General features: G+C 42.6%; 1 protein-coding gene across 1 annotated transcript in view; it reads left to right on the forward strand.

Annotated features, from left to right (window-relative positions):
- The window catches only part of GPC6 (glypican 6), a 1,104,197-nt gene that overhangs the window by 1,065,081 nt on the left and 11,552 nt on the right, over window positions 1-27,564 (forward strand). Inside the window, exon 7 of the mRNA XM_015082430.3 lies at window positions 15,703-15,839. Within this exon, the coding sequence (XP_014937916.2) occupies window positions 15,703-15,839 (137 nt within the window). The remainder of the gene's footprint in view (window positions 1-15,702; window positions 15,840-27,564) is intronic.

Raw genomic sequence — 27,564 nt, forward strand, 5'->3', positions numbered from 1 at the left:
AAGAGAGAGAGAGAGAGAGAGAGAGGTGCAAATGAACTCTGCTGATCTGATGTGCAACCTACCCCCAAAATTTCAGGATGTGCAGAATACTCTAATGTTAAGCTAATAGCGTGTCTTCAACTCATTCAAACAATCCAGCCCTCTTACATCACTGGTCCTCACTTCAGATATGCTAAGGAAGGACTTTAAACCTGCATCCTAGCCACCAACCACATATGGCTATTGAGCACTTGAAATGTGCTATAGACAGAACTGACATGTGCTGTGAATGTAAAAACCATACTCGATTTTGAGACCTGTGCCATCCAATATGGCAGCCACTAGTCACATGTGGCTACTGAGCACTGCAGATATCTGTAGATTGAATCGAGGTGTGCTCTAAGTGTCCCAATACACACTGAACGTTGAAAGACAAGTACCAAAAAATGGTAAAATATCTCATTAAAATTTTTACGTATTTCTTAATGTTGAAATGATATTTTGAATATATAGGTTAAACAGAGTATGTTACTAAAATTAGCTTCGGTCTACTTTTGTTAAATGTGGCTGCTAGAAAATTTTAAATTACATACGTAGTTCACCCATGCAACTTGCATGCGATTTCTATTGGATATTGCTGCTTTAAACTTTCATTGCTTTCTGGCCCAGAAAGGCCATTCTGCCATTTCACAAGGTTGTTTCTCTCCCACTAGAGCTACAAAGGGGGATCTCTGACATCCTTGCTGCTTGTAGGAGACTAAGAGAACCTATTTAGGTTATTGGATACTTAAGATATAAAGGTGAAAGTCAAGTGCAATTATATCATGGAGTCTAATCATAACAGGAGTAAATGGCACCCCTCATTGATGCTCCATGGGGTAAATTGGATCTTTAAGGTAACCAGATGGTTCCCAGGAAAAGGTAATTTACCTCACAGGGATAAGAACTTGATTTCCAAGAAAGAGTGCACTTTAGTCACCCTATGCCATCTGTCCCCATGGCGATATTTCTGTGCATTAAGAACTCCCAGCTCCAAGTGCCCTAGCAATATGTAAACTTACTAAACTTTATTAAATCTTTAAGAAGATAGTTGGGAAGGTGGTACTTTCTCCATTTTGAAACCAATCTGTAGGGAAATTCTATGACTTTGCCAAAGTTACAGTTAAAGCAAACACATCTCCAAGCACTGGGCACTTCTCTCCCTGACTGAAGAGGCTTCACATCTATGAGCTTTTGCCACTCAGGGTCCCTCTGCCAAAAACAGCTCTTTCCCAGTCTTCTACCTGCAAAATGCTATTCATCCATTAAGTCGCATTTCAACTGTCACCTCTTCCTTGGAGCTTCCCTTGATCCCTCCGTCTACTCAATAATAAAATGTTGATCATACTCTGCCCTACAGCCCATAAACGAATGAGTGATTTACTGTGCTTATTTATATGTAAATCTCCTGTCCCTACTGGGTAGTATGTTCCTTGAAGGCAGGACCATCTTGTATCTATCACTGTGTGCCCAGTATATTGTGGACACTAAACGTGTGTGTGTGTGTGTGTGTGTGTGTGTGTGTGATTGAATTGACTACCCATAAATAGACCCTGAGCAACCATTTCTCCATGAAATAGGGAAGTTTATAAAAAAGACCTTCCTCCCTATGGCAATAAGTTATTTTGCAAGTAAGAGCATCTAGAATTTAAATTTCACTTACAATTTAATTTGAAGTCTCAGAATTTAAATTTACCCTCTGCCTACTCTACTTCATTTATCTACCCATTCATTCATTCATTTGCTATCTGTTGAGTACTATTATAAACTAGGCTTTGTGCCAGATGGGACACCCATCTCCTAAGATGTGGTGAACACAAAGGTCCTACCCCTATGTCACCTGCAGTCCAGGCGGGAAGACCCATTACAATAAATGGGGAAATCTTTATGACAGGAAAAACCAGAGGGATCTCTTGGAGCACATACTGGGGAGTGACTATGGATGTCAGAGGAGGAATCCTTTGGGGGACATTAGAGCTGAGACTCACAGAAAGAATTATCCACTAAATCATGCTCTTCTCTTCCCAATGTATAGACTCTCTGTTTGAAGTAGAGTTCATAGACATCCTTAGGTCTTAATGATTCAGATCTATGTTCTTGGGTGCATTTATTAGTATCTCACTTTGTTGTTCCTCAAAATCCCTTAAGCCAAAATCACTGGCAATTAAACTTGAAGCAATTCCCAATTCGATTCATGAAGGAAAAGGCAGAGCATTGTGTTAGATCAAAAATGTAACACAATGGGTGCAAAAATATCATTTATGTTCTACCGCATAGTACAAGTCTACATAATTAAGTATAAATGAAATCACACATGCCTTAAGGAGATTTATATACCTTTTGTTACATACTCCATAAGACATTTAGGGTGACCCATCTCCACCCTAAAGGACTTTAGAATTTCAATACATCTGATTTCCACCTACCACTTTCTGAATATTTGTCTGTGCTGTATCTGAGTTACCTTTCAAATATGTGAACATCTTTGCAAGCACACTCACTGGTGGGTGGAATCACATTTGCAGTGACTTTCTTAAGAAGGTCCTGCACAATTACTGCAGTCTCAGGTGAGCAAGGGTAAGCTTCTCATTCCCTGGGAAGTTCCAAATATCTACAGTGGCTTCAGAGAAAGAATACACATCTGTTTCTTAGCTGCGGCATGAAAGAATACAGCCTCAATCATTTGGAATTAAATAATGAATTCTAAAATATTCAGGAGTGCCCAAACTCAAAATGTAATATTTTGCTACACCTCCTCCCTTTTTTTTAAAGTAGCAGAAATTCTTTTAATGTCCTGGATTTCATTCCCTGAAGATGAAATTTCCATATTTTAGGAGTAACTTCAGGTGGTTATGTGCTTAACTGAATCATGGCATTATGTCAATCAGAAGTAGAAGTAGAAATTCTATATGGATTTTCTGAGTATCGTCAAAGACCCTATGAGGAAGTAATAGTTGGCAAAGAATCAGAATTTTTTCACCAAGACTGGATGTTCAGAACATCAATCTTTGTTTCACATAGGCAAAATTGGGCTATTAAACATAAGCTTTATCTGACAGGTTTCTGAATCAGTGCTTTTGTCCAGGTCAATTCTATACAAAGGGATCAGTCCCAGGCCATTGTCATGATCTTACTGACATTAGGAAATGAAGGGAAAGTGGAGGAAATCTCTTCTTCAAACCACAAAGAATTGCTAAAAGTTTTCATTCCATAGCGATAGAAAAGATGGTGGTGGAAACAGATCAGTGTTACTAAATATCCTGATGGCTTTAACATGCCTTACATAACTGCTAGAAATACTGAATTCATTCTCTTCTTTTGAGACTGCATCTGAGATCTTCCTTTCCTGCTTTATGAAGACCACATATCTATTAACCTAGTTTAGAATCAGTACTTGTCACAATACATGCTCTGGATCAGGGAAAGCTCCTTGGGGATGTCTGCGCCCACCCTACCCAGATAATGCCTGAGAAATGAGAGAGAACAAAGTTAACAATCAAGGAAGGAAAAGCTGACTTCAAAAGCTAAGGGCAAAGAGTGAGAGAGCGATGACTGGATAGCCCCAAGGTCAGAAATGAAGGAAAAGGAGAATTTACCAGGTGATGGTCAGAGAAAAACAGAATCCACTCTCGGTGCTGAAACTAGCTATAAATCACAAAGAACAAAGCAAAGCAAACAAAAAGATTGGGGGCTCAGTCTCAATGTCAGTCACAAGAGGAAGAACAAGAATATGCTTACGCTTTGTGGTCAAGCCTTGTCTATAAAGATACACAGAACTGCTCAAGAGGGAAAGTGACTTACTCTGGGTCAGGCAGCAAATCTCAAGTCCTCTTTAGGCACTGATATCTATCTTTGGAAATGTTTAAATATGAGTCTAGGTGAGCACCTGTCAAGAATGCCCTAGAAGCTTTGGACAATGGGAGCTCCGCTGAGCCTCCGAATTTCATGATTCAATGATAAAACCACTCCTTGAAATTATTTCTGTTTTCACACTTGAGAAGTAAGCAGTACCACAATTTCACTATGCACTGTGCAAAATAATACTTTGATTCATATGCATTTCTGCAGACCTAATGTCTCCCTGTCTTTTCCTTTTCACTATTGAATCCAGTGTTAGTTCAGTGTCAGACTTTCATCTCCAAGGTATGTAGAATGCTTACTGTCCTACTTGCCTAAAATGTAATACCGCAGGAAATGAGGCACAATCAGAACATGAGGTATAAACATGAGTATTTGAAAATGTATTGTTTTCTTAAAATGGGCTGCAAAAATCTGACCTGAACAACATAGGAAGCTATTTCTGGTTTTCCATATTTATTCCACCATGAAGACCAGTGCTTTGCCAGAAAAAATACCTCATCTGTCTTCTCAGGGTCATGCTCTTACTACCATGTCATCACGTACTCAAGAAACTCCAATCCTGAAGCCAGAGGGGATGACACAGCCTCTAAATTTCTCGTCCAATTCCCAATCCCCTGAGAAACTCAACAAAACTAAGCATTGTCTTTCTGAACTTCAAGGATTCTCTCACTTCCTAATGGTTTTCTCATCTTTCTTAGTTTTTCCTACAAAATACATGTGTGTTTGTCTCCTTAGGGAGTAATGTAAAAAGTACCACACCACATGGAGAGGTATGTAATATTTTTCAAAAAATATGGTAATATTTTGAAAAACATGGTAATAGACCAGAACTTATTATTGGATTCCTTGGGAATGTCTGTGAAAACGCAGAACGTAAGGCTGGTTTTAGGTGGTATAGTGACTCAGGCATTCAGGACAATGCTTCGTGTGTCATGTGGCCAAAGTCTGCTTTGGGTTCACTGACAAACTGTGTTCCACAGGACCCTAATGTCATCCCCGAAACTTAGCTAACAGTTTCCTGAAAGGAAACATGTTGTGAGTGACTTCTCCATGCATTCCAGGACCTCCCTAAACATTACCCTGTAAACAATTTGAGACATGAAAAATAACACTATAAAGACTTTCACACACTCAAAAGAAATGGGAAGTTGAAGTTCTAGGGAATAGGATGCTGAAAACGATATCAGCAGAAGGGACTTGAATCTAGACTTGAACATAAATCAAGTGGCTGGATTGAGCAGATCTTACGTCTTCAGCTTCCTCGTTGAGTCAAGTGGCATTAGTAACCCCTACTTCCTCAAGAATATTGGGGGGGGGGGTTGCGTTTACAGATGTTTGGCCACATCAGAAGAGTTAGTATTCCCTCCGTGACTTCAGAAGTTTAAATATTCTACTCCAGACAGTCTGTATGTGTTTTCAAGTGAGTGTGAGAAGTTGTGAACAGGTTCATTCACAGACCTCTGTTTGATCACTGAAGGAACATACACGACTTGAATTCTAATGCAGGCTCACACCGTGAATTGAACTTGGTGCTGTAATAAATGATCATTCTTTTCTGGAGTAAAGCTGGGCGAGGTCACGATCTCTGAAATTGGATTATTAAACTCTCGGGTTGCAAGAATAGTATTATGCACTGTGAATTTCCCTTAACTTGACCAAGTAAAGTGGCCTTGCGCATGAGGTAAAAGGGAGGCTGACTTCGTTTCTTTAAACAGATTGTTTTCCCAAGCTAACAAATGACCTTCAGCCTATAAAATATTCACATTGTTTTTTCCCCCTCAATATGTATTATTTAGTGTATAGCCCTTTAAATATTAACCATCTTTTTTCTAAAGATATGGTATATATTATTTACATCCAGTTACATTATGTTTTCATACTGATGAAATAGGTACATTGGAATCTTTCTGAAATCGTGAACAAATAGGCATCGGGCCAGGTGCACACAACAGGTACCCAGGGGAGTGAATTTTGGTGTGGGCGTGATTGACGGAGGACAGTAGGTGGCCTTCTCACGGTTCACTTCTCACACTTCACAGGGAAGATCTAGGAGAAAGAAAAGGTCCAGTATAGATGGACTTTGGGCCTCAGGTAGGCAGACGGACGGCCATGGGAAAAGTCTCTTGGGGGAGATCAAATGTGCCCCATCAAAGGATCCACACGGGAGACAAAGGTAATAATAGTTCAAACACCCCAAATCAGCATTTAATAGGTCACTTGCTTCGAAAACCAAAGGGAAGTTACTGGAAATAGTGTGTCTTTATAAGGATTGTAAAGACTGCTTAAGATAGGATTCATTCCATTTTTACTTAAACTCTCATAGTTTTTTCCCCAAGCCAACATTGCCTTTGAGATCTCCAAGGCTCTTCTGTCATACCTGTGTAAATTACACCTAGAATGACATTTGAGATGACAAGAGACTAGAATCCTAATTAGAGGATTGGAGGGGCCATCTGAGATCCCACTCTTGCTCAGGGGATAATCAGGTCAAGGGAAAGCACTTCTTTTTGGAAGGCCAGCAGAATTTGTCCATGTCTTCCTTATTCTCCAAAGGAAAGTCCAGAAGGGAGTAGCTGGCAGATAATCGATCATTTTTGAAATCTTACTTCCCTTAGCAGATAATCGGCAGCACTGTTCATGTATTTATTCACTCAACAAATATTTCTTAAGTATCCAAGACACACACAGCACTGTTTACTGACTCTGCTGCAGAGCAGATATTCCCTGGGAGTTAGGAAATCACAGATGCTCCATAGCAAAAGGAGGAGCTGAAGACCAGGGCAGTGGCTAAAAGCAATGGCTTCTGCATGGATGAAACCATCCCATTGTCAGAATGGAAAACTTGGGGGACCATGATGCATTTTCTGTTTTTAACCCCTCTGCACGGAAATGACTAATTATCCAGCTTCCTCATCATCACCATGGCAAGATTCAGTGGCCACAAAAGAGCAAATATCAGCAAAGACTTATTTGCTTGGGAGGAAACATAGTTTTCCCCAGAAATTTTCGGGCAAATTGATATGAGTGCTACCATAGCACTTTGCTTAACCTCATCATATTTGCTTCATGTCTTTCTACCCCTTCCTACACAGGGATGCTAGGAGCCTTGCAAGGGTAGTGACTAGGTACTGGCCATATTTGTATCCCCAGAGTATAGCATAAAACCTGACTTAGAGAGGGCACATTAGAACTGTTTAATGAATGACTGCTAGCAACAAAAGCCTTTTTCTTATTTAATCAATGCAATGGAACTTTTTCTGAATCATGATACACTTTCCTACCTCGTCAAACTGATTTCATCGAATGACTCAAAATATATCCTGTCATTCCCCAGGCTATAGATTGGCAAGCTCCAAATTCTTTTGATCTCACATCTCTATCAGCAAAAGTCAGAATCATAGACACCCTTTAATAACTATTTATTCATAAATTATATATAAGTACTACTGAACTAATATATTTTCTATAACTTGTAAAAGGTATGCAAAAAGTAGCACATTTAAAAAACAAATTTAACGTTTATTTATTTTTGAGACAGAGACAGAGCATGAACAAGGGAGGGTCAGAGAGAGGGAGACAGAATCTGAAACGGGCTCCAGGCTCTGAGCTGTCAGCACAGAGCCCGACACGGGCTTGAACTCACGGACCGTGAGATCATGACCTGAGCCGAAGTCAGACGCTTAACCGACTGAGCCACCCATGTGCCCCAAAAAGTAGCAAATTTTAAAGGAAGAAGTAAAACAAAGAATCTTTATTAGTTTTACTTGTAATGTTGCAGATGTATCAAGAGTAAGCCTACCATTTTAATATTGTTCACTTGTGCTCGCACTGTTTGAAATGAAAGAGATACAAAGTTTCTCGCAAAAGTCATTTTAAGTCACTCGTCCATTTAATTAGTTAAAACTACATAATCTAATCCATAAGTGCATTTAACCAGGACATGTGAACCGTGATAGATTTCAACACCCCAGGAATAAGATAATGGAAGAGAGAGCTACCACTGTGAGCCCCCTTCCACTCTGAAACTCTTACTGTTTCCACAGGATACTTGAGAAATGGCCATTGCCAGATGGACTGATTAAGAGACCTAGCAATCTGTAGATAGATTGAATATTAGAAAAGCTTAATTCCTCTTACATTTTTATATTTAAAAAACAGAGATAGAAGTTCTCATGTTTTCATCCTGAATTACATTGAATCATCTTGCACACCCCAGGGATGTACATATATCTCCACTACCAACCCAACATCCATGCTCCAGAGACCATGGCTATAGGACATGTTCCTCTCGAGTGTGGTGGTGAAGAGTAACAATTCTGAAGCCTACGCTTGAATTTGAGTCTCATGTCCACCATTTACTACATGTAGGGCAAGTTTCCTCACCTCTCAAAGACCCCGTTTCCCATTTGCAAAAGGGCGTAACGATAATATGTCAGCACCGACAGATAATATGTCAGCACCGACAGAATTGAGGATTGCGTGTGAGTGCCTTAGCCCAGTGAAAGCTCACAGTCATCTCCCAGCTGCTTTGAGTCAGTCACTGCCCTGTGCTGAATTCAGCAAGTCTCTTAAATACCATGTGCCCTGACAACAACGTCTCACTTCTTTTCCCAACTTTCCATTATTTTTAACTTTTTCAAACAATACTGAAATGGTTGAAGAAAATAAAATGAACATCCATATGTTTCTCATGTGGACTCAATGATAATTGATTTTTCTCTTTTTGCTATTTTCAAGTAAGTAAAAAACAAAGTCACAGGATACAAAATCAGCGTACAGACATCGGTTGCATTTCTATACACCAATGATGAAGCAACAGAAAGAGAAATCAAGAAATAAATCCCATTTACAATTGTACCGAGAACCATAGAATACGTAGGAATAAACCTAACCAAACATGTAAAAGATCTGAATACTGAAAGCTGTAGAAAACTTATGAAAGAAATTGAAGAAGACACAAAGAAATAGAAAAACATTCCATGATCAGGTATTGGAAGAACAAATATTGTTAAAATGTCAATACTACCCAAAGCGATCTACACATTCAATGAAATCCCAATCAAAATTGCACCGGCATTCTTCTCAAAGCTAGAGCAAACAATCCTGAAATTTGTATGGAGCCACAAAAGATCCCAAATAGCCAAAATAATGTTGAAAAAGAAAACCAAGGCGGGAGATGTCACCATCCCAGAGTTTAGCCTCTACTACAAAGCTATAATCATCAAAACAGTATGGTATTGACACAAAAACAGACACAAAGAACAATGGAATAGAATAGCGAACCCAGAAGTGGACCGACAAATGTATGGCCAACTAATCTTCGACAAAGCAGGAAAGAATATCCAATGGAAAACAGACAGTCTCTTTAGCAATTGGTGTTGGGAGAACTGGACAGCAACCTGCAGAAGAATGAACCTGGACCACTTTCTTACACCATACACAAAAATAAGCTCAAAATGGATGAAAGACCTCAATGTAAGACAGGAAATTATCAAAACCCTAGAGGAGACAATGGGCAACAATCTCTTTGACCTCAGCCACAGCAACTTCTTACACAACACGTCTCCGAAGGCAAAGAAAATAAAAGCAAAAATGAACTATTGGGACCTCATCATGATAAAAAGCTTCGACATAAATCTTTTTTAAAAGCAAAGATAGAGGGGCGCCTGGGTGGCGCAGTCGGTTGGGCATCCGACTTCAGCCAGGTCACGATCTCGCGGTCCGTGAGTTCGAGCCCCGCGTCAGGCTCTGGGCTGATGGCTCAGAGCCTGGAGCTTGTTTCCGATTCTGTGTCTCCCTCTCTCTCTGCCCCTCCCCCGTTCATGCTCTGTCTCTCTCTTTCCCAAAAATAAATAAACGTTGAAAAAAAAAATTAAAAAAAAAAAAAAAAAGCAAAGATAGAGGCGCCTGGGTGGCTCAGTCGGTTAAGCAGATGACTTCGGCTCAGGTCATGATCTGGCGGTCCGTGAGTTCAAGACCCGCGTCAGGCTCTGCTGACAGCTCAAAGCCTGGAGCCGGTTTCAGATTCTGTGTCTCCCTCTCTCTGACCCTCCCCCGTTCATGCTCTCTCTCTGTCTCAAAAATAAATAAACATTAAAAAGAAATTTAAAAGCAAAAATAGTCTCCTACATAAACACAATACCATGATTACACTTAAGAATATTATTGGTAATTCAATAGTATCATCTACTGTCTATTTTGTATTCAGAAGTCACCAATTGTCTCAAAACTCTTTCTCAAACTGAGTACTTACCTCTTCCAAATAAATCATGGATTCAGTAAAGGTCCACACATAGCATTAGGTTGTTACATTTTTAGTTTCTTTTCATGTAGAACAGTCTTCTTGGCTTTTTACAATTTTACCTCTTTTGAAGAGTCGAGGCTGGTTGTCTTATATTATATCCCACACACTGAATATGCCTGACCATTTATTTATAGTGTTACTTACTTTGTCCCTGTATCCCCAGTATTTCCTGTAAACTGGATTCAAGTTAGATATTTGGGACAAAACCATTTTTTAAATGAAATTATCAGACACCAGTCCTTAGATTATCCTTTCTGCTCTTTGATTTTGCTAATCCCTTTGTTTTTAGCGATCATCCCATCTTGTCAGTTTCTTCCATCTTTTGTCTAATTTGGCAATTCTGTACAGATGGGTATGAAAACAGTACCTCTGTCTTCCTATTCATGGACCTTCTGCTGAGCCTTCAATGAAGAGTCTATGCTTTTACTGGTGCCAGGAGTTGAAATTGTCAGAAATCAGAATAAACTCCAGACAGATAAGTTCTAGAAGAGGGTCATGTTTTCCCTGTGGTCCCCAACAGAGTATTTGGATGAGAGCCCTGCAATGTGACAGAAGTTAACTTTCAAAACCTCTTGGTGGCACAGATGCAAAACATTTAATACTCAGGTATTACCAGTATTTACTAACATTACAGCACTACGAATGTAACACTGGACAAATGGTAAATATAGGTGGCAAGTATGTGCAAAAAATTAATTTGTCCTGGAATGGTTCATGTGGGAGGCAGAGAAAAGGCACTGCTGTAAATTCCCTATTTGACCCCAGCCCTTTGTTCCCATCAGATTTGTATAACGAATTAGGATTCACTGTTACTTCAGTAACGCATTTTTTACTAACAGTTCATGCTAACATAAAGCGTTGCTCACTGTTGTGTGCACTTAAATTTCCAGGAAAGAAATTTAAAAAACAACTCAGATCTGGAGCTACAGCAAAGTGGTCACATACATTATTCAGAAATAAAAATAAGAGACGACAAGAAAATATTTCTCAACAGCCTAAGGATTGAAACACTTGCTTGGTACTGAAAAAAAACCCAACTGCCATCATTCGGATATTCTTTGGAATCAAAGGCATGTGCGTCCCTGGTGGCTAATAGGGTCCCTTTTTTCCAACTTGTCTGCATCGGCATCCTTGGGCTGGAAGTGAATTGGCTGATGTTTCCATGCAGAATGTTAAAATAGCATTTACATCTCTCGTTGCTGTTTTGCTGTTATGTCCACCGATCGCACGGTGGAAACGCCTGGCTCCTGAAATGCCAGAGTGAACACGACCTGATTACAAAATGTCCTGTCACAACTCAGAGAGGGCCCACATGCTCCTCACTTAGCCAGATACAGCCCATCTCTGCTTCCGCCTTTCCGACACGAGTGCACATCGTGGGACCACACGATTTTGTGTTAGCTAGACTGTCTGTGGCCTTGTAGCAGATTGGGGCAATTAAATCTATTTTCCCGATCAGCATTCACTGAGCACCTACCTTGTGCTAAGATGTGTGTGATCAACTCGTCCCGGTTTGCCAGGACCTCCTGGTTTTAGCGCTGCAAATATGGTGCGTCCTAGAATTCCCCCGTGTCCCAGGCAAACTGGAGTGATTGGTCACCTGGTTCATCTAAGCCCTGAGGATGACAAGTTGGAGCCCCGTCCTTGCATCAAGAAGCACGTGGTCTTAGGGTCAGAAAAGCAAGCCAATTACAAAAGCTTGGAGTAATCAGTACTTAGAATCATGAACAGGGCACTGTGGACACAGAGAGTTGAATCCAGCTAACTGGGAGGCCAGACATTGCTCCTTGAAAGAGACAATGCTTGAGTGGGGTTTACAGAATGAGCAGCACAACATACACGGCTACATTTTGAAAACCTCAAAAGAGGAGATACCTGTGGGATGTCATGCCGTCTTAGACTTTCTCTGTCTCAAAATACATATGTTTGGTTCAGATTCCCACAGTGTAAAGGAGGGATTTTTAGCATTAAGTAAGCAGAGGAGAGAATGGTCATTTCTGGTGTACTTTATTCTGGGACAGATACACCTGACAGTACTTTAGTACTGAAGCTAGTGATAGTTTTCTGAATTAGTGGTGAATATGTAATACCTGGTGCTTTTTCTGGGATTTGTGTTTGAGAACAGTCAGAACGAGTGGCTAAGGAGTGTCCCAGGTTGCAAAGGTTAGGGACACCGATGTGGCACCTTGTGGGACAAATCAAGTGAGGGATTTATTTTGGACATGTTTTATTTTGAAAATCATTCAAAGGTACTGAAAAAACGCTGTTTTAAAAAATTATATATTTCCATCTGGATTCATTCACCGTTAAAAATTTGCCACATTTTCTATCTTGCTGTATCTCTATACATCTATGTGATGATGATGATGAAGATGAAGATGATTCCTGAATCATTCTAGAGTAAGTTGTGGGAACCATAACCCTTTTTTTCTAAATAGTCCAGCGTGTATCTCCTAAGAACATGACATTCGCCTACATGACCACAATATAAGCTCATATTTGGAAAACTAAACACCAATACAATATTTTCTCATACAAAGTCAATATTCAAATTCTGCCAACTATCTCCGTAATATCCTTTCTGGCAATTATTTTTCCAATAGAGTGCCCTATCCAGAATCAGACACTGCATTTGAATACCATGTCTGTTATTCTTCTTAATCTAGAAGACGTCTTCAGCCCTCCCTTGTCTTTTATGACTCACATATTTGGAGTATCCAAGCTGGTTGTCTCATAGCGTCCATCAGCTTGGACATTGTGTTTGTCTGACATGTCCTCATGATTGGATCCGGGTTAGGAATTTTAGCTACGTAAGTGATGTGTCCTTCTTGTCACCTCACATCCAGAGGCACCTAATATCACTGTGTCCCACTACTTTGATCACTTGGTTAAGGTGGGGGCCTGCAGAGTTTTTGCACTGTAGAGTGACCAGTTTTCCTTTTGTAATAATGAGTATTCTGTGGGGAATACTTGGAGATTGTGTAAACATCCTATTCTCCATCAAACTTTCGCCCAGTGTTTTTTGCATTTGTACCAGTTTGTTAGGGCTGCTGTAACAAAGTACCACCAAGTGGGTGGCTTCAAACAGACATTTATTGTCTCACAGTTGGGGGTCTAGAAGCCTAAGATCAAGGTGTTAGAAGGGTTGGTTCCTTCTGGGATGGTGATGGAATCCTTGACTCTCTCCTAGCATCCACTGTTTTTCTTGCAATTGTTGATATCCCTTGGATTGTAGATGCATCACCCTGATCTATGCCTTTATCTTCACATGGTGTTCTTCCTGTGTATATCTGTGTCTCTGCCTAAATCCCCCCTTTTTATAAGGACAAAGTCGTATTGGATTAGAGCCCACACTAATGACTCCACTTTTACCTGATTCGGCAACAGCCCCATTTCCAAATAAAGTCACACTCACAGGTACTGTGGTTAGGACTTTGACATCTTATGGGAAGGACAAAATTCAACCCACAACAGCGTCTATAGATAATACTTGCTGAGATTAATGATAACTCTGATAGTTGCAGAATGGTGATTTTTCTGTCAGTCTTTCAACATTTATTAGTTGGCTTTTGGGGGTTGTGTTTTCATATAATCGATAAACAGAATGTACATCCACCTATGGCTGTATAGAAATGGCCACATGTCTTTCAAACAAAAAATAAAAAACAAATATCAACGTGCACCCACACTTGTGCCCCAAATGGCAGCAGAAAAGGACGGGCTCTCATGGCAAATGTCCTTACCCAGTCAGATTGGCTGGCAGGAGAGCCAGGGGTTAGGGGAACCCATGGACCAAAGTCAGCATGAATGGCAGAAATCAGAGGGTGCAGGTCTTAGGCCATCCTAAACCATGGCTGTGTGTAAGCTGCTTCTTGGAATGTCATTGCTTATGGGTTCTTCTCGTGCTCCAAAACAAAAGTAACATCGGGGTATGTACCGGGTTCTCCGATTCAGTACTCTGGCCATCTTTAGCGCTTTCTGGATGGGCAGACATTTCTCAGTACTGAAGCCTCAGTCATCATCAGAATCACAGATAAGCAAGGGCCAAAGACCATATAAATCTGGAACTACTGAGAAACATGACTGGGACAGAGATCTGATGTTCCTTTGTGTTCACTCTTAAACCTGACAAAAGAGCTTTGGAATTTTTTGTAAAACGCTACACTCCATCCATAGTAAACATAGTATAATTTATTTCCAAAGGCTATCGACCTCAAATATATAAATCTCAGTGGTTGTCCCTTCTACGATGCTGTGTGGGTGTATGCTGAAGCTGCTGTATCAACATGACACAGACAAGGTGGCTTAAAGAACAGTAATTTATTGTGTCATGGCTCTGGAGGTTAGGTGTCCAAAACCAAGATGGCAGAAGGATTGGATTTTCCTGAGGCTGTGAGGGAAGGTTCTTTTCCAGGTCCCTCTCGTTGGTTATAGGTAGGTTTCTTCTTCCTACTTCTCTCTGCATTGTCTTATCTTTAGACATATCTCTGTGTCCAACGTTTCCCTTTTTACAAGAGCATCAGTCATAATGGATTAGGGCCATCCTAATAACCTCTTTGTAACTCCCTTGCCTCTGAAAAACGAGAAAAAAAAACCTACGTCCCAACAAGGTCACATTCTGAGGAACTGAGGGTTAGAACTTCGGCATATAAATGGGGGGGCACGTAATTCAACCCTTAACAGATGCATTTCAACCATCCATAGACTTTCCTAATGTTTACATGGGCAGAATAGAAAGTCAGGGGTGTGACTGCATGAAACTAGATGTTAATTATGGAACCAAAATGGTACTGAATCCCTGTCTTTACCCTTTCTGCAGGTGAAAAGTCAGTGCTGAGCCTGAAAACAGGAAAGATGGGGTTACTAAGCTTTTTCCTGCCATCCATCCATAGGGCTGTGGATTTTACACTTACCTGTATTTGGAATGACTCTTCTCTTCTGGCTGTAGAGATTTTTAAGTGGGTTTGGGTTGCCACTCACCATCCAAGAGTGTGCTATATGGACCTGTCAATTGGTTAAGAGCGGAGGTTACCAGCAGTCAAATTAGTGACAATATTTATTTCTTACAGAAACAAATAGACCGTTGGGAAAAGCATTTTATCTCTTGGTGCATTGTTTCAGTGCATTTATGTGACATCCGAGCAAATGAATTCTAAAGAATATGTTTAGGGAATTTGCAGGGGGGAATACCTATTTCTCCCAGCCAGAGAGGGACCCGGAGCCAGTTGAGACGCTTCGCAAGTTTTTAATTCAAAGCATGGGAGGACAGAAAAGATGGAAAACAAAAAGCCAATTACCTGAGAACTCTCTGCCAGAAGCTAGAGGAAGATTGAAGGAGGAGGTAGGGAGGCTTGCCTTCGCAATAAATCCTGCAACTCAGTGTCTCTCCCTTAAAACCGATAGAGTTTCATTCTAGTCCTAGCACAGATTCTCTAACCTCCACCTGTGTTGTGTCCTTGTGTAGAAACGGGCAACGCCTGGGGAGAATATTCACTCTCTTTCCTTGCTTTCTTGATCAGGTCACAGACATAAAAGAGAAACTGAAGCTCTCTAAAAAGGTCTGGTCGGCGTTGCCCTACACCATCTGCAAAGATGAGAGCATGACGGCGGGCACGTCCAACGAAGAGGAGTGCTGGAATGGACACAGCAAAGCCAGGTGAGGGTGACTCATGGTGCTACGGCTGGGGCAGTGCGCATCCAGCCCTGGACGCCTTCCCCCGGCACAACTCTGCAGACCCGTTTATGCAGAACTCGACGGAGGGCGGAGGGACAAGGCGTCACTTAGCCACAGCTGTTCAGAGTGACAGGTTTGACGGGCACCTGGGAGCCCTTACTCTCAAGGTGCCATTAAGCATGGAATCCTCGTTCTGAATGCCTCGCCTCTGGACGAGGACAGAGGAATGGTGACAGATGCCAGGTTCCAGATATCCCGAAACCACAAAGAGCCTTTTATGTTCGCTTAATGACTTTAAGACAGCAGAGCTATTTTTATCTGCAGCTAAATTTGCACGGCTTTCTGTTTTCTCCATCACAAGCTAAACAGGAAGTCCGACTGTAATGTCTCTCACCCTTGGAGAAAAACAGTTTTTGATGTGCTCTTTGGAAGGGAAAGGGAAAAAGAAAATGACCAAGGGACAACCAGGAAAGTGTCCTCAGAGGTTCCCTGCCTCGAAAAGTCCCACTGGGACCTCCTGATGAGAGATGGCTCTGTTCCCATCCTTCCACTCGGCTGCCCAATGCTGCTGCCACTTGATACGGAATTTCTGAATTTCTTAATTCAGGCCAGAAATAGGGTTGGCCCGAGTTTTCATAGGGTGGAGGAGTTGGACAGGGGAACCGGCTGGGAGTTGGCAAATAGGGCAGGACACCAGGAGAGGAGGCTGCCGGAGCACGCCTCAGCGGGGCTGCAGGTGGGCAGAGCAGCTGGTAAATTGGACTCAAGGAATCTTTGGGGATTGACCAGCAGGTGGAGAAGTTAAGAGGGGGGTCTGTTCTGCGCCTTCGTGGGTGTTTTCAAGCATAGGAAGCAGCTGTGATCAAAAGGAAACAGGAAGGTACAGGGATATTAAGTTCAGAAGCAGCTGCAGAAGGTAAGCAGGGGTGCAAGTGAGATGCTCATTAGGTGCTATTTCTCACACTGCTGAGTGGAATTTTTAAAGCATCTATTGGTAATGATATTATTAGCCATACTAGGGAGAGCTTCGCGAGGCAAAAACAAGACAGCTATGGAAAGAGCCGTAATCATTTCAAGTTGCTCCAGAATATCAATATCCAAAATTTAGATCATGAGCATAGACAGGTATTTGTCTACAGTATCAACAACATGCCCCTCGAAAATGCTTTAGTAATTTACCAGTGTCCAGCCTTGTAGGAAGGAAACCTTTGGCCCGAAAAATTCAGCTGTGAAATTGAACAGTTTCTAATGTGTCTTTTCCTAATGATTGTACAGAAAGACACTGTAAAGGATGACCAGATGGCCTAATGAATAAAGTGGTTGATTTTCTGAACTGCTCTGTTACCCATCTGTGTTTACCTTTCAGCCTTGGCCGAAATGAAGGCTGTGTTTTGAACTACATTCCCATGGTTACACAGGTTGCTGGCTATTAGTGCATCCACAAAAAGAAATATAAAGAACTGTTACAGGTGGGAATTGGGGAGGGGACTATACACACTCCATCAAGAAAATGAATGGGGACAATGATGACCATTAAAGTTAGAGCCAGGGGAGAGCGGGTTCAGCTGAATTTCTCGTGCAGATCAAGAATGCAGAAGGGTAAATGATTAGGCTAAGGTTGCCCAACTAGCAAGGGTAAAAGCTGGAAATCTCCCAAATCCAAGCCCAGTATTCTTTTCACGTCAATATCCTGACTCTAAAACAAATGGCTGCTAAATATTGTTCTCCCCCCTCCCAGGTTAAGAGAACAAATGAAACAGATCCTTAGCTCTATAAAAGATTTAGTGGATCTACATTCATTCATTCATTCATTTCCTCAGTCCATCAGCAATGTTATTGAGCACTCCCTCTGCCCAGGCGCTGTGCAAGGCTCCGTGAATTAAGTGTTATATGACATCAGTGATGTCTGTCAACCAATGAAAAGCACAGTGGCTGGAGACAGGACCGTGGATTTTGGAATGTCAAGGACCATACTGTTGCACTGTAGGTTTGGGAAAGGACCACACAGGTGGAGAACCACCCCAAGCAGTACTTAGGGACCAGATTTGAATTTTATCCTTAGGTCAATGGGATCCCACTAGAGGACTGTATGCAGGTAAGGGAAATTGTGAAAATTAATGCAATAAAATCATTTGCAAGGATATTCCAGAACCTAACCCAGTATACTATTTTTAAAAAATGAGGCTGTCAGATATTTGTGACTCAAATTATCTTCTCATTGAAAAATTAAAATTTCATAGTTTCTTTTAGTTCCTTTTTAAAAATTCTTCCACTGCAATGAAATCTTAATAACTTTATATTTAATACCATAGTAAGTAGATAACCCATAAAGACTTATTGAATTACATTTAATTGAAGCTTTGCTCTCATTCTCACCCAAATATTAATTGATGTAGAACATATGAGAGATTTTTTTTTAATTCCACTGAACTATTTTGTAAGTTGAAAAATCCACTTGTAATGCAGATAATAACTATTTTTCCCTACATTTGAAGTATGGATTTTCAGGTGATAGGGCTTCTTAACAGTTTTGTAGGAAAGAAAGAAAGAAAGAAAGAAAGAAAGAAAGAAAGAAAGAAAGAAAGAAAGAAAGAAAGAAAGAAAGAAAGAAAGAAAAAAAAGAAAGAAAGAAAGAAAGAAAGAAAGAAAGAAAGAGTTATTCCTATCAAAGAACTTGGTTAAAAAAAAAACCTATGAACAAGTGTTAATGGATTGTGGAACAGAGGTGCCTATTAGCCTCGATAGAGCTGGTAATGGTCTTGAGCTCCTAACTCAAGCCTGCTTGATGAGGCCATTGGCAACCCAGACATTTCTTCCTCTCTTTATGTTTTTCTGAAAATTTTTAATGGTTTTTGTTTATTTTTGAGAGACAGAGTGCAAGTGGGGGAGAGGCAGAGAGAGGGGACAGAGGATCCAAAGTGGGCTCTGTGCTGACAGCAGAGAGCACGATGTGGGGCTCGAACTCATGAACCATGAGATCATGACCTGAGCCAAAGTTGGATGCTTAACTAACTGAGCCAACCTTTATGTTTTGTCCATGTGACTCCTATAGCCACATGCTTCCTTGCATACCATTTCCTTGGCCCTCTCATCCTAAGTATTTGACCCAACTTGTCTTCCAACACCCATATTTCTCCTGGCTGTTTTTGAACACCACTCCACAGCTCTCTCCCATACTTCCTTGACTCAGGAGCATAACTATTTCCCATGTTAACATTTCTGAAATCAAAATGACAACTACCATGGATATGTCCATTTCCTCCAGTGTGTCATAGTTTCCCGAATAGCCGTTACTAAATGAATGGCACCTGTTGACATTGATGATGACTTTATTTTTTATTAAGTTTTATTTATTTTGAGAGAGACAGAGATAGTGCAATTGGGGGAGGGACAGAGAGAGGGAGAGGGAGAGAGAGAGAGAAAGAAAGAGAGAGAATCCCAAGCAGTCTCCACGCCACCATCACAGAGCCCAACATGAGGCTCAAACCCACCAAGCTGTAAGATCATGACCTGAGCAGAAACCAAGAGTCAGAGGCTGAACCAAATGAGCCACCCAGGCGCCCCGACATTGATGCTGACTTTAAATAGAAAAAGCAAGATACACATAGATGTGGCTGCTATGGCAGCCGCTGGGTGAATCTGCTGTATTCAGATAATGGCCAAGGGTCTGGGCGCAGTGGCTCCTCTAGAATAAGAACGCCCCCCTTCATCTTCCTGCTCCCACCCTGAGTCATTGCTGGCAGATCTCACTCTGCTTCAGTAGCTAAGCAGGTCTGGAAACAGGAGGTGAGCTAGAGGGAAGAGACTGTGCCCTTCAAGGGGAGGAAAATGCCGGTGTGCCAACGTCCTGTCAGCACTTAAATCTCCATTCTGTCAGAAAGACTGGTTCCCTGCTTCCCTTTCCCTTGCCAATGTTTCGGCACAATTTAAAGACCAGGTTGTAAATTCTAAAGCAGTTCTTCTCAAATGTTACTGTGCCGGTAAAATTCTTGGGGCACGTGGGAAAAACGCAGATTCTGACTCAGTGAGTCTGGGCTGGGACCTGAGATTCTGCATTTCTAACAAGCTTCCCGGGGATGCCGTGTTGCTGATTCAGGGACTGCACTTTGAGCAGTGAGGCTTTAAGACAGAGTTGCCAAATTTGGCACAGAACACCAGACACCAAATGGAATACACTTATGCTAAAAAAAGGATTCACTGCTTATCTGAAATTCAGATTTAACTGGCAATCCTGTAGTTTTATCTGGCAGCCCTACTTTAAGCCCCTATCAACATGTAAGATACTCCCCTTTTCAGTTCACGCACACACCTCCGGGAGCATGTTACGATTTGTTGTTTTCTCTTTGCCTCCACGCATAGCCCTGATGTTTCCTTTAATGGGGCTTTCCTTATATTAAAAACAACAACAGCAACCGGGCCAAGGAGGTCACGTGGCTCAGTTGTAACATCAGTCGCTGAAGGTAACAGGAGCACAGGCCAGGTTGAAGTCATCTCGACAATGAATAGCTTAGGCTTAACCTGCGCATCAGAGAGAATGTTAAGTTGGAAATGCTACACAGCCTTCACAATGCAGGGTATTGTCCACACAAAGCCCTGGTCTCCGATGAAATGCCCTGTGGGCTAAGGATGGGTACTTTGATTCCCTGGCCAGTACTTGACTCGATTAATGCCTTCATTCATGCTGCTAAAACAGACACCTCATGGTCTGGGTGGCTGACGCAGAAACTTATTTCTCGTAGTCTGGGAGCTAATAGGTCCAGACCAGGGTGCCAGCAGAGTTGGGTTATAGTGAGAGCCCTCTTCACGGCTTGTAGAGAGCTGCTTTCTCTCTCTGCCCTCCCATGGCAGAAAGAGGGTTCTGATCTTTTCTTCTTCCTCTAAGGGCACTAATCCCATCATGGAGGTTCTACTACCTTCCCCCTCACCTAAACCTAATCACCTCCCAAAGGCCCCACCTCCTAATACCATCACTTTGGGAGTTGAGGGGACACAAGCATTCCGTCTACAGCAGTTAGTACTCAGATTCGCATCCTCCTTTGCTAGAACGGCTAGCAAAGAATTTTCCTCAGAATTCTCAGCAGTGTCTGCCACTCAAGAAAAGCAGCCTAGGAGGCATCTTCAGTGACCGATGGGAAAGCAAGTGTGCAAATGTAACTTCTTCCATTTCTCACTTACCTAAGCAAATTCCTCGAGAGAAATGAGAGACGATGCAGCCACACTGACTCAACTCGGACAAATAGGAATTGAAAGGAAGTTAGTAAGTAAGGGAGGAAAATCGATAATAATCTAGAGGTCCACAGGGGAAAACAGTAAAGCGTCGTTGTGCAGGTTACAAATCTAGGCCTCCTAAAGTTCCCAGAGACCCTGGGAGGACATGTGCGGCCATCTGTCACCCCTGAGAAGGACACTGTGGGCAACCGGGTGGCGGGGGCGAGCTGGAGGAGAACGACAAGATGGAGACAGGAAAGAATGGGCTCAGCAGGCGATAAAACTTGTATATGGTTAGCATATGCAGGCTGGAACTTTCCACGGAGCAGCCACAGAAAAAATAAAACCCTCGTGGTGTTCCTATAGGCTCTTACTTTGGGCTCCTATAGAGGCAAATTCTTACTTTTTTGAGACCATAGCTATGTCAAATTACATCATCTGTATCTTCCTTAAGGATTGTTTCCGCTTCATGGGGATCGTTTTTCTAAAGCCATAGGAGTTAAGAAGGAAAGATTAGCACGGGAGGTGGTGGGAGGAGCCAGAAGAAGGCAACAAAATGTGAGAGACGCCAGTCTCAACGGTACATGGAGTTCATGATGGGACACGTGTTGTTTCAGAATCGCCAGGGTTTCTGCAGTCATTTCCGGATTCCTCCCGCCCCCCGCCCCCTCTTAAAACTACCCCGCAGCTTCCTGCTGCCCCTCCTTGTAAGCCGGGATCTAGCCCTCAGTGTCTAGAGTTCCTGAAAGTGCCTTCCGGAAGGAGGCAAACAAAATCCTGGCTGAGGACGAGGATTGATTGGATCGGTTGAAAACAGAGCATTCGCGGGGAGCCTGTGCTGGTTTTTAAGGCCCCCGGTCCTCGCAAAAACAACTGGGTCCCCAAGGAAATCTTTCCTCGGGCCGGGAGGTAAATACAGTAAATTGTAAGAAATAGGAAACCTAGAGAAATCTAGAAAACAGATCAGTCACTCTCACCAGCCACCGAGGGGATTGACTAAGCCAAGAAAATAGCAAGTCATGACTGGGTACATTTGAGCAGATGCAAGCGGGATGAAATGATGCATGGTGACGAGAAATGTGTCAAAGACAGTGACCTGGCAGATCTGGCAGGACAATATTGTTTTAGTCTGATTGCAGAATATGTCCCAAAGCACTCTAGCTGCATTTTAAAGAACTGTGAGTATCTGATGTATACCCAGCCAGGCAACCACGTCAGGAAGGTGGGAAGTCTGTCTGGGGAGAGAACTGGAGACTGTCACACCCAGCGTTCCCGGGCGTGCACCTCCCTTCTGTGCACACCTAGGAGGGAAGACCCCTTGAAGTCTGACTCTCCTGGGGGAGGGGGACGCTGCATGCACCTCCCGCAAGTGGTACAAAATGCAGCTACAAATACCAGGAAAGGAGCATGTTGCTGTCAGCCGCTCAGCAGCCCTGACACCTGACACAAGGGCCTTTTGTCCTGTGCACGCTGGAGTCCGCTGCCTCTGGTTCTACGAAGGAAGAATGGATAAGAGGGAATCTTGCCAATGAGCAAAGAGGCCAAGTCCAAGAACGTAGCTTCTACTCACTGCTGCAATCAGTGAGCTGTGTGTCCTTCAAGGGTCCCCAGTTTCGTGTCATGCGTTCTCCAGCTAGAGGAAAGCCACAATGAATCATTCTTCTGTGCAGGGGTCTAGGCTTTAAAAGTCCCAATTCTGACGGTCCCTGGTTGATTCAGTCAGAAAAGCATGTGACTCTTGCTCTTGGAGTCATGGGTTCCAGCTCCACATTGGATGTAGAGATTACCAAAATAAATAAATAAACCTAAAAGTCCAAATTCTCCTGCCATCAGACATTCCTATGAAACAAGCCTGGCATGGGAAAAGCCATGTTAACAATTTAATTTTCATAAGAATGCATTAGAATTGTGTAGTATGTTAGATTTTTAAGCATTTTCATATACTTTCACTCAATATGTCAGTTTATGGAACAAATAAGGTAAGTATTATTCATGTAAATATAAAATATATAATCATATGAAGTAGCTAAGTCACTTGCCCACGATCACACTGCTGGGTCCCAAAGGATCTCAGGTCCTAGGTCAGTCTCTGCACCTTTGACCGTATTTCAGGGTCACGTCCCATTGAAATACCTAATGTCATAGACAGCTCTAGCTTAGCAGCCTTCAAGAATGTCTGAACCCACTTTAGTCATAAAGTCACAGTATGCTTTGAGTAATTTCACTTTCCAGTCAAAACAAAAACAAAAACAAAAACAAAAAAGGAAAGGGGGAAAGGAAACTATATCAAGAACTTCAGAAAAGTTACACTTAAAACTGAGATTTTTTTTTAAAAATTGTGGTAAAATATACATAACGTAAAATGCAGCATTTTTACCACCTTTAAATGTAACAGTTCAGTGGCATTAAGTACATTCACATTGTTGTACCCCATCACCACCCACCATCCACAGGACTTTTTCCTCTTCCTACACTGAAACCCTGAATCCATTAAAGACTCGTTCCCCACTCTTCCCTCTCCCACCTCCTGGCAGCCACCATTCTGTTTTCTGCCTCTCTGAATTTGACTACTCTAATTACCACATATAAGTGGAATTGCACAAGATTTGTCTTTTTGTGTCTGGATCATTTCACTTAGTGTGTCTTTAAGGTACACGCACGCTGTAGTGCATGTCGGGATTTCCTTCCTTGTTCAGGCGGAGTGGACTGTACATATAGACCACACCTGGGTACCCATGCATTCGTTGATGCACTCATGGGTTGCACCCATCTTTTGGCTGTTGTAAATAATGCTGCTATGAACAGAGGCGTAGCAATCTCTGTTCCAGTACTTGCTTTCAATTCTTTCAGATTGAAAATTCCAGAGGTGGAATTTCTAGATCATATGGGAAGTCTGATTTTTCAAAGAACCGCCATACTGTTTTCCAAAGCGCTGAACCATTTTGCACACCCTATACCAAACACAAGAATTCCAATTTCTCCATGTTCCCAAGCCTATGGATGGTAGCAACTTCAGTCAGGAATGCCAGCTCTGCTGGCCTCGTCACACATCGCTCACAGCAGGCTCCGTAGACATTTCCGCAACCAGCGCCCCTATTTATGGCTGGGTCAGCTCTTGTGGTTCTTATTATGATCACAGGATGCACTTCAGCAAGACACCATCAGGGTACTTTGAGGAACAAGATGTATTACTTACAACCTGGAGAGGGCATGGCACGCTCAAGGGCCACACAGCAAGGTCAAGGGGAGCGGGGATGACCTTGGGCTTTACCTTCATTTGGGTCTAAGTGTGGGGTGCCTGGAGTTTCTCAGGTTCACTGTTGATTGGCTAATTTACTAATGTAAAACCTATGTGTGGGAATTAGGGCATGGGAAGGGAGATGTGGGTCACTCAAGCAGTGAGTTCTCCAGGTTTCCGAGGGCTTCCTGAAAGGGAACCTTCATGGGTGAGAGCAGTCTAGCCCCTTACCTGGTTGTTTTGCTAGTGGCTAGTGGCCGATATGTTGACTCAAGATGCGTGTCTTTGAAATGGAGGCCTGGACAAAATCAAAAGCTTACACTCCACTCTGCATCCTCACCAGCACTTGTTATTTTCTGTTTTGTTTTGTTTTGTTTTGTTTTGTTTTGTTTTAAAATAATAGCCATTCCAAACAGATGTGAAGTTTAAAACCTAGATTTGAAGAAAGCCTCTGAAAGAAGTTATGGGTACCACAGGTTCACAATCCCTTCTCTGAGATCCCTGTGACCATATGTGTTTCTGAACTCGAAAATTTTTTTTAGATTTTTGGAAAAAAATCATCAGAGTGCATATACCATAGGCTGCAACTCGCAATCAAACACATTAAATTTCTGCAAGATGTATTACTATTCCCACTACAGTGGGATAAGTGAAATGTATGATTAGCCTCATTTCAGATCAGATCAAGTTTTACTAATAAGGAGATGGCAGGAAAGAAGGAAAAAAAAATGTCAGAAATGTTTTCCAGACAAGGACCTGTATTAACATTCTACTATTTCATAAGACTCTTAAACCCACAGGAATAAATGAATACGTAGCTTAGAATTAGAACTTGCTGGTGAGACATGGATTGAATGCAGCTCATTTGTGACAACGAGCAGGACTGAATCCGCTTTTACCTTTCTTCTTTTTTAATTTTTTTAATGCTTTATTTATTTTATTTTATTTTATTTTATTTTTTTTTTTGAGAGAGAGACAGAGTATGCATGGGGGAGGGGCAGAGAGACAGGGAGACACAGAATCCGAAGCAGGCTCCATGCTCCGAGCTCCCAGCTGTCATCACAGAGCCCGACATGCAGGTCAAACTCATGAACCACGAGATCATGACCTGAGCTGAAGTCAGACGCTTAACCGACTGAGCCACCCAGGTGCCCCCGCTTTTACCTTTCTCTGTCGAGTGTGCCTTGTGTCAGGAGCAGGAGAAAGAAGCATCTGTCTTAAAAACAAACCCAGGCCAGCACCTGGGGACCCCAGCCTCCCCCCTTCCTGCCCTGGCTTCCACTTGGCTCCTGCTGACCCCACAGGGTACCACCAGGCTAACCTTCCTTACAGGTATCTCCCTTCTCAGACTTTTACTGGCTTTCAAATCCCATTAAGTCGTGAGAACTGTGTGTCCCTTTCCCCCTCTGTGCAGCTCCTTATGCCAGAACAACCATCGGCATTAATGAGGTGATAAGAAATACAAATACAGGTAGGTTAACATGTCTGTCCTCCTGGCAAGCCCATTCATATATCAACTGAAAGGAGTGATTTTGAATGGTGACAATGACAGGCACTGTGGCTGGCCAGTGGGAACCTTCTGTAGTGTCAGGCAACAGAGCGTGACAGAGAGTGTCACCTCTGCCAGGAGAGTCCCAGCACAGAGCCTGAAGCCACCCACAAGGTTGAATGTATAAGTGCCCCCCACCCGGCTAAATTCCTACGGGACTCTTTCACCCTAATCGGCTCTAACGTGTGGATGTAATCAAGGGGGCCTGTATCCACAATATGAAATGAGATGTGGTCTTAGCCCATTCGAACTGCTGTAACAAAATGACACATCTGGGTAGCTTATAAACAACAGAGGTTTATTTCCCACACTTCTGGAGGCTGAGGTCCAAGATCATTGGGGCACTAGCATGGTCAGGTGAGAGTCCTCCTGTGGGTTGCAGATTTTCAGTTGTGTCCTCACTTAGAGGAAGGGTTGAGCTAGCTCCCTGGGGCCTCCTTCATGAGCTCTGCCCTCGTGACCTAATCCCCTGCCGAAGACCTCGCCTCCTGAAACCATTACTTTGGGCATTAGGTTTTCAACATGTGAATTTGAGGGGAACACAAACATTCGGGCCCTAACAGATGTGAAAAAAAAAAAAAAAAACGAATTCTGCAAAACTACTGAAGATTGAGTTCCTCTACATGCTCTTGCAAAATAGAAGGTAACCCAGAGTGGGGACTCCATGCTTGATTGTTCATGGATGCCACCTGCTTGTCACACCCAGCAAGAAGCGTGACATGACAAACAATGACGCCCTGTTACACCTTCCAATCTGTCCTCATTTCCGGGTTCTCCTCGCGCCGGGTAAATGTGCATCCGGCCTTGGAGCCCGGGTTATCTGTACCAAGATCCTGCTTCCTTTCCATGTCTCCCCAACTGTCCTGGTGCGAAAATAGAATGCTGTCATACACGAAGAAGCTGGTGCCAAATCTAATAAAGGGAAGAATAGTATGGATTCAAAGATGCATCCATTTCTTCGGGCTATGAGTGTTTCACAAAGTGATCAAGCCTGAGTTCCGGGCTTCTCTGGATCCCTCAAGTTACACTCTGGACATCCATACGTTTGGCCTTAGGAGGTACCTCTGGAGTGACAAAATGGCCGTTTTCTTTTTCAACTGTGCCTTCTGTGTAAGTTTCCACATCGTATCTGAAGTTACCCTTTGAATACACCGAAAGGAGAAAAGGTTCTTGAGGACACAGGGGCATTGTTACTTGTTTTTATTGTAAGTGGCTGAGCATCGGTAGGCACAGTTAGAGGCTGGGTTTATTTGGCAGCGTCTCATTGTTCCTGGACGCTCAGACTCCCAGGGGGTCGCATTCCCATGTAAGCTATCGCAGGCGGCTGCTGATAAATGAGTCTCGGCTAGCCGCGCGCGCGCGCACAGCATCTGAAAGCAACAAAGCCTTCCCCTGACTCAGCACAGGTACTGCTGCAGGAACCGTCGTCCAAAATGTCGAGGGGCAGCCCCAGAACGGGCGGTCACGTTTCGGCCACTCTCAACTCCTGCGTCAGCAAAGGCTAGCCTGCACTTTCTAGCGTTCATTCCAGTGGGCTTTGGAATTAAGTAGAGCTCATGGAGCTCCGGATATATAATTGATGTCAGCAACAGTCAATCCAATGTTATATTTTAGGAGTCAAGTGCGGAATCTAACAAGAATTTATTAATACGCCAGATATAGTGAGAGACAACACAGAAGTTATGCTCTGCTGCAAAAATAAAGAGAAATGG

The sequence above is a fragment of the Acinonyx jubatus genome, chromosome A1 (assembly GCF_027475565.1).
Source record: "Acinonyx jubatus isolate Ajub_Pintada_27869175 chromosome A1, VMU_Ajub_asm_v1.0, whole genome shotgun sequence".
Classification (NCBI taxonomy): Eukaryota; Metazoa; Chordata; class Mammalia; order Carnivora; family Felidae; genus Acinonyx; species Acinonyx jubatus.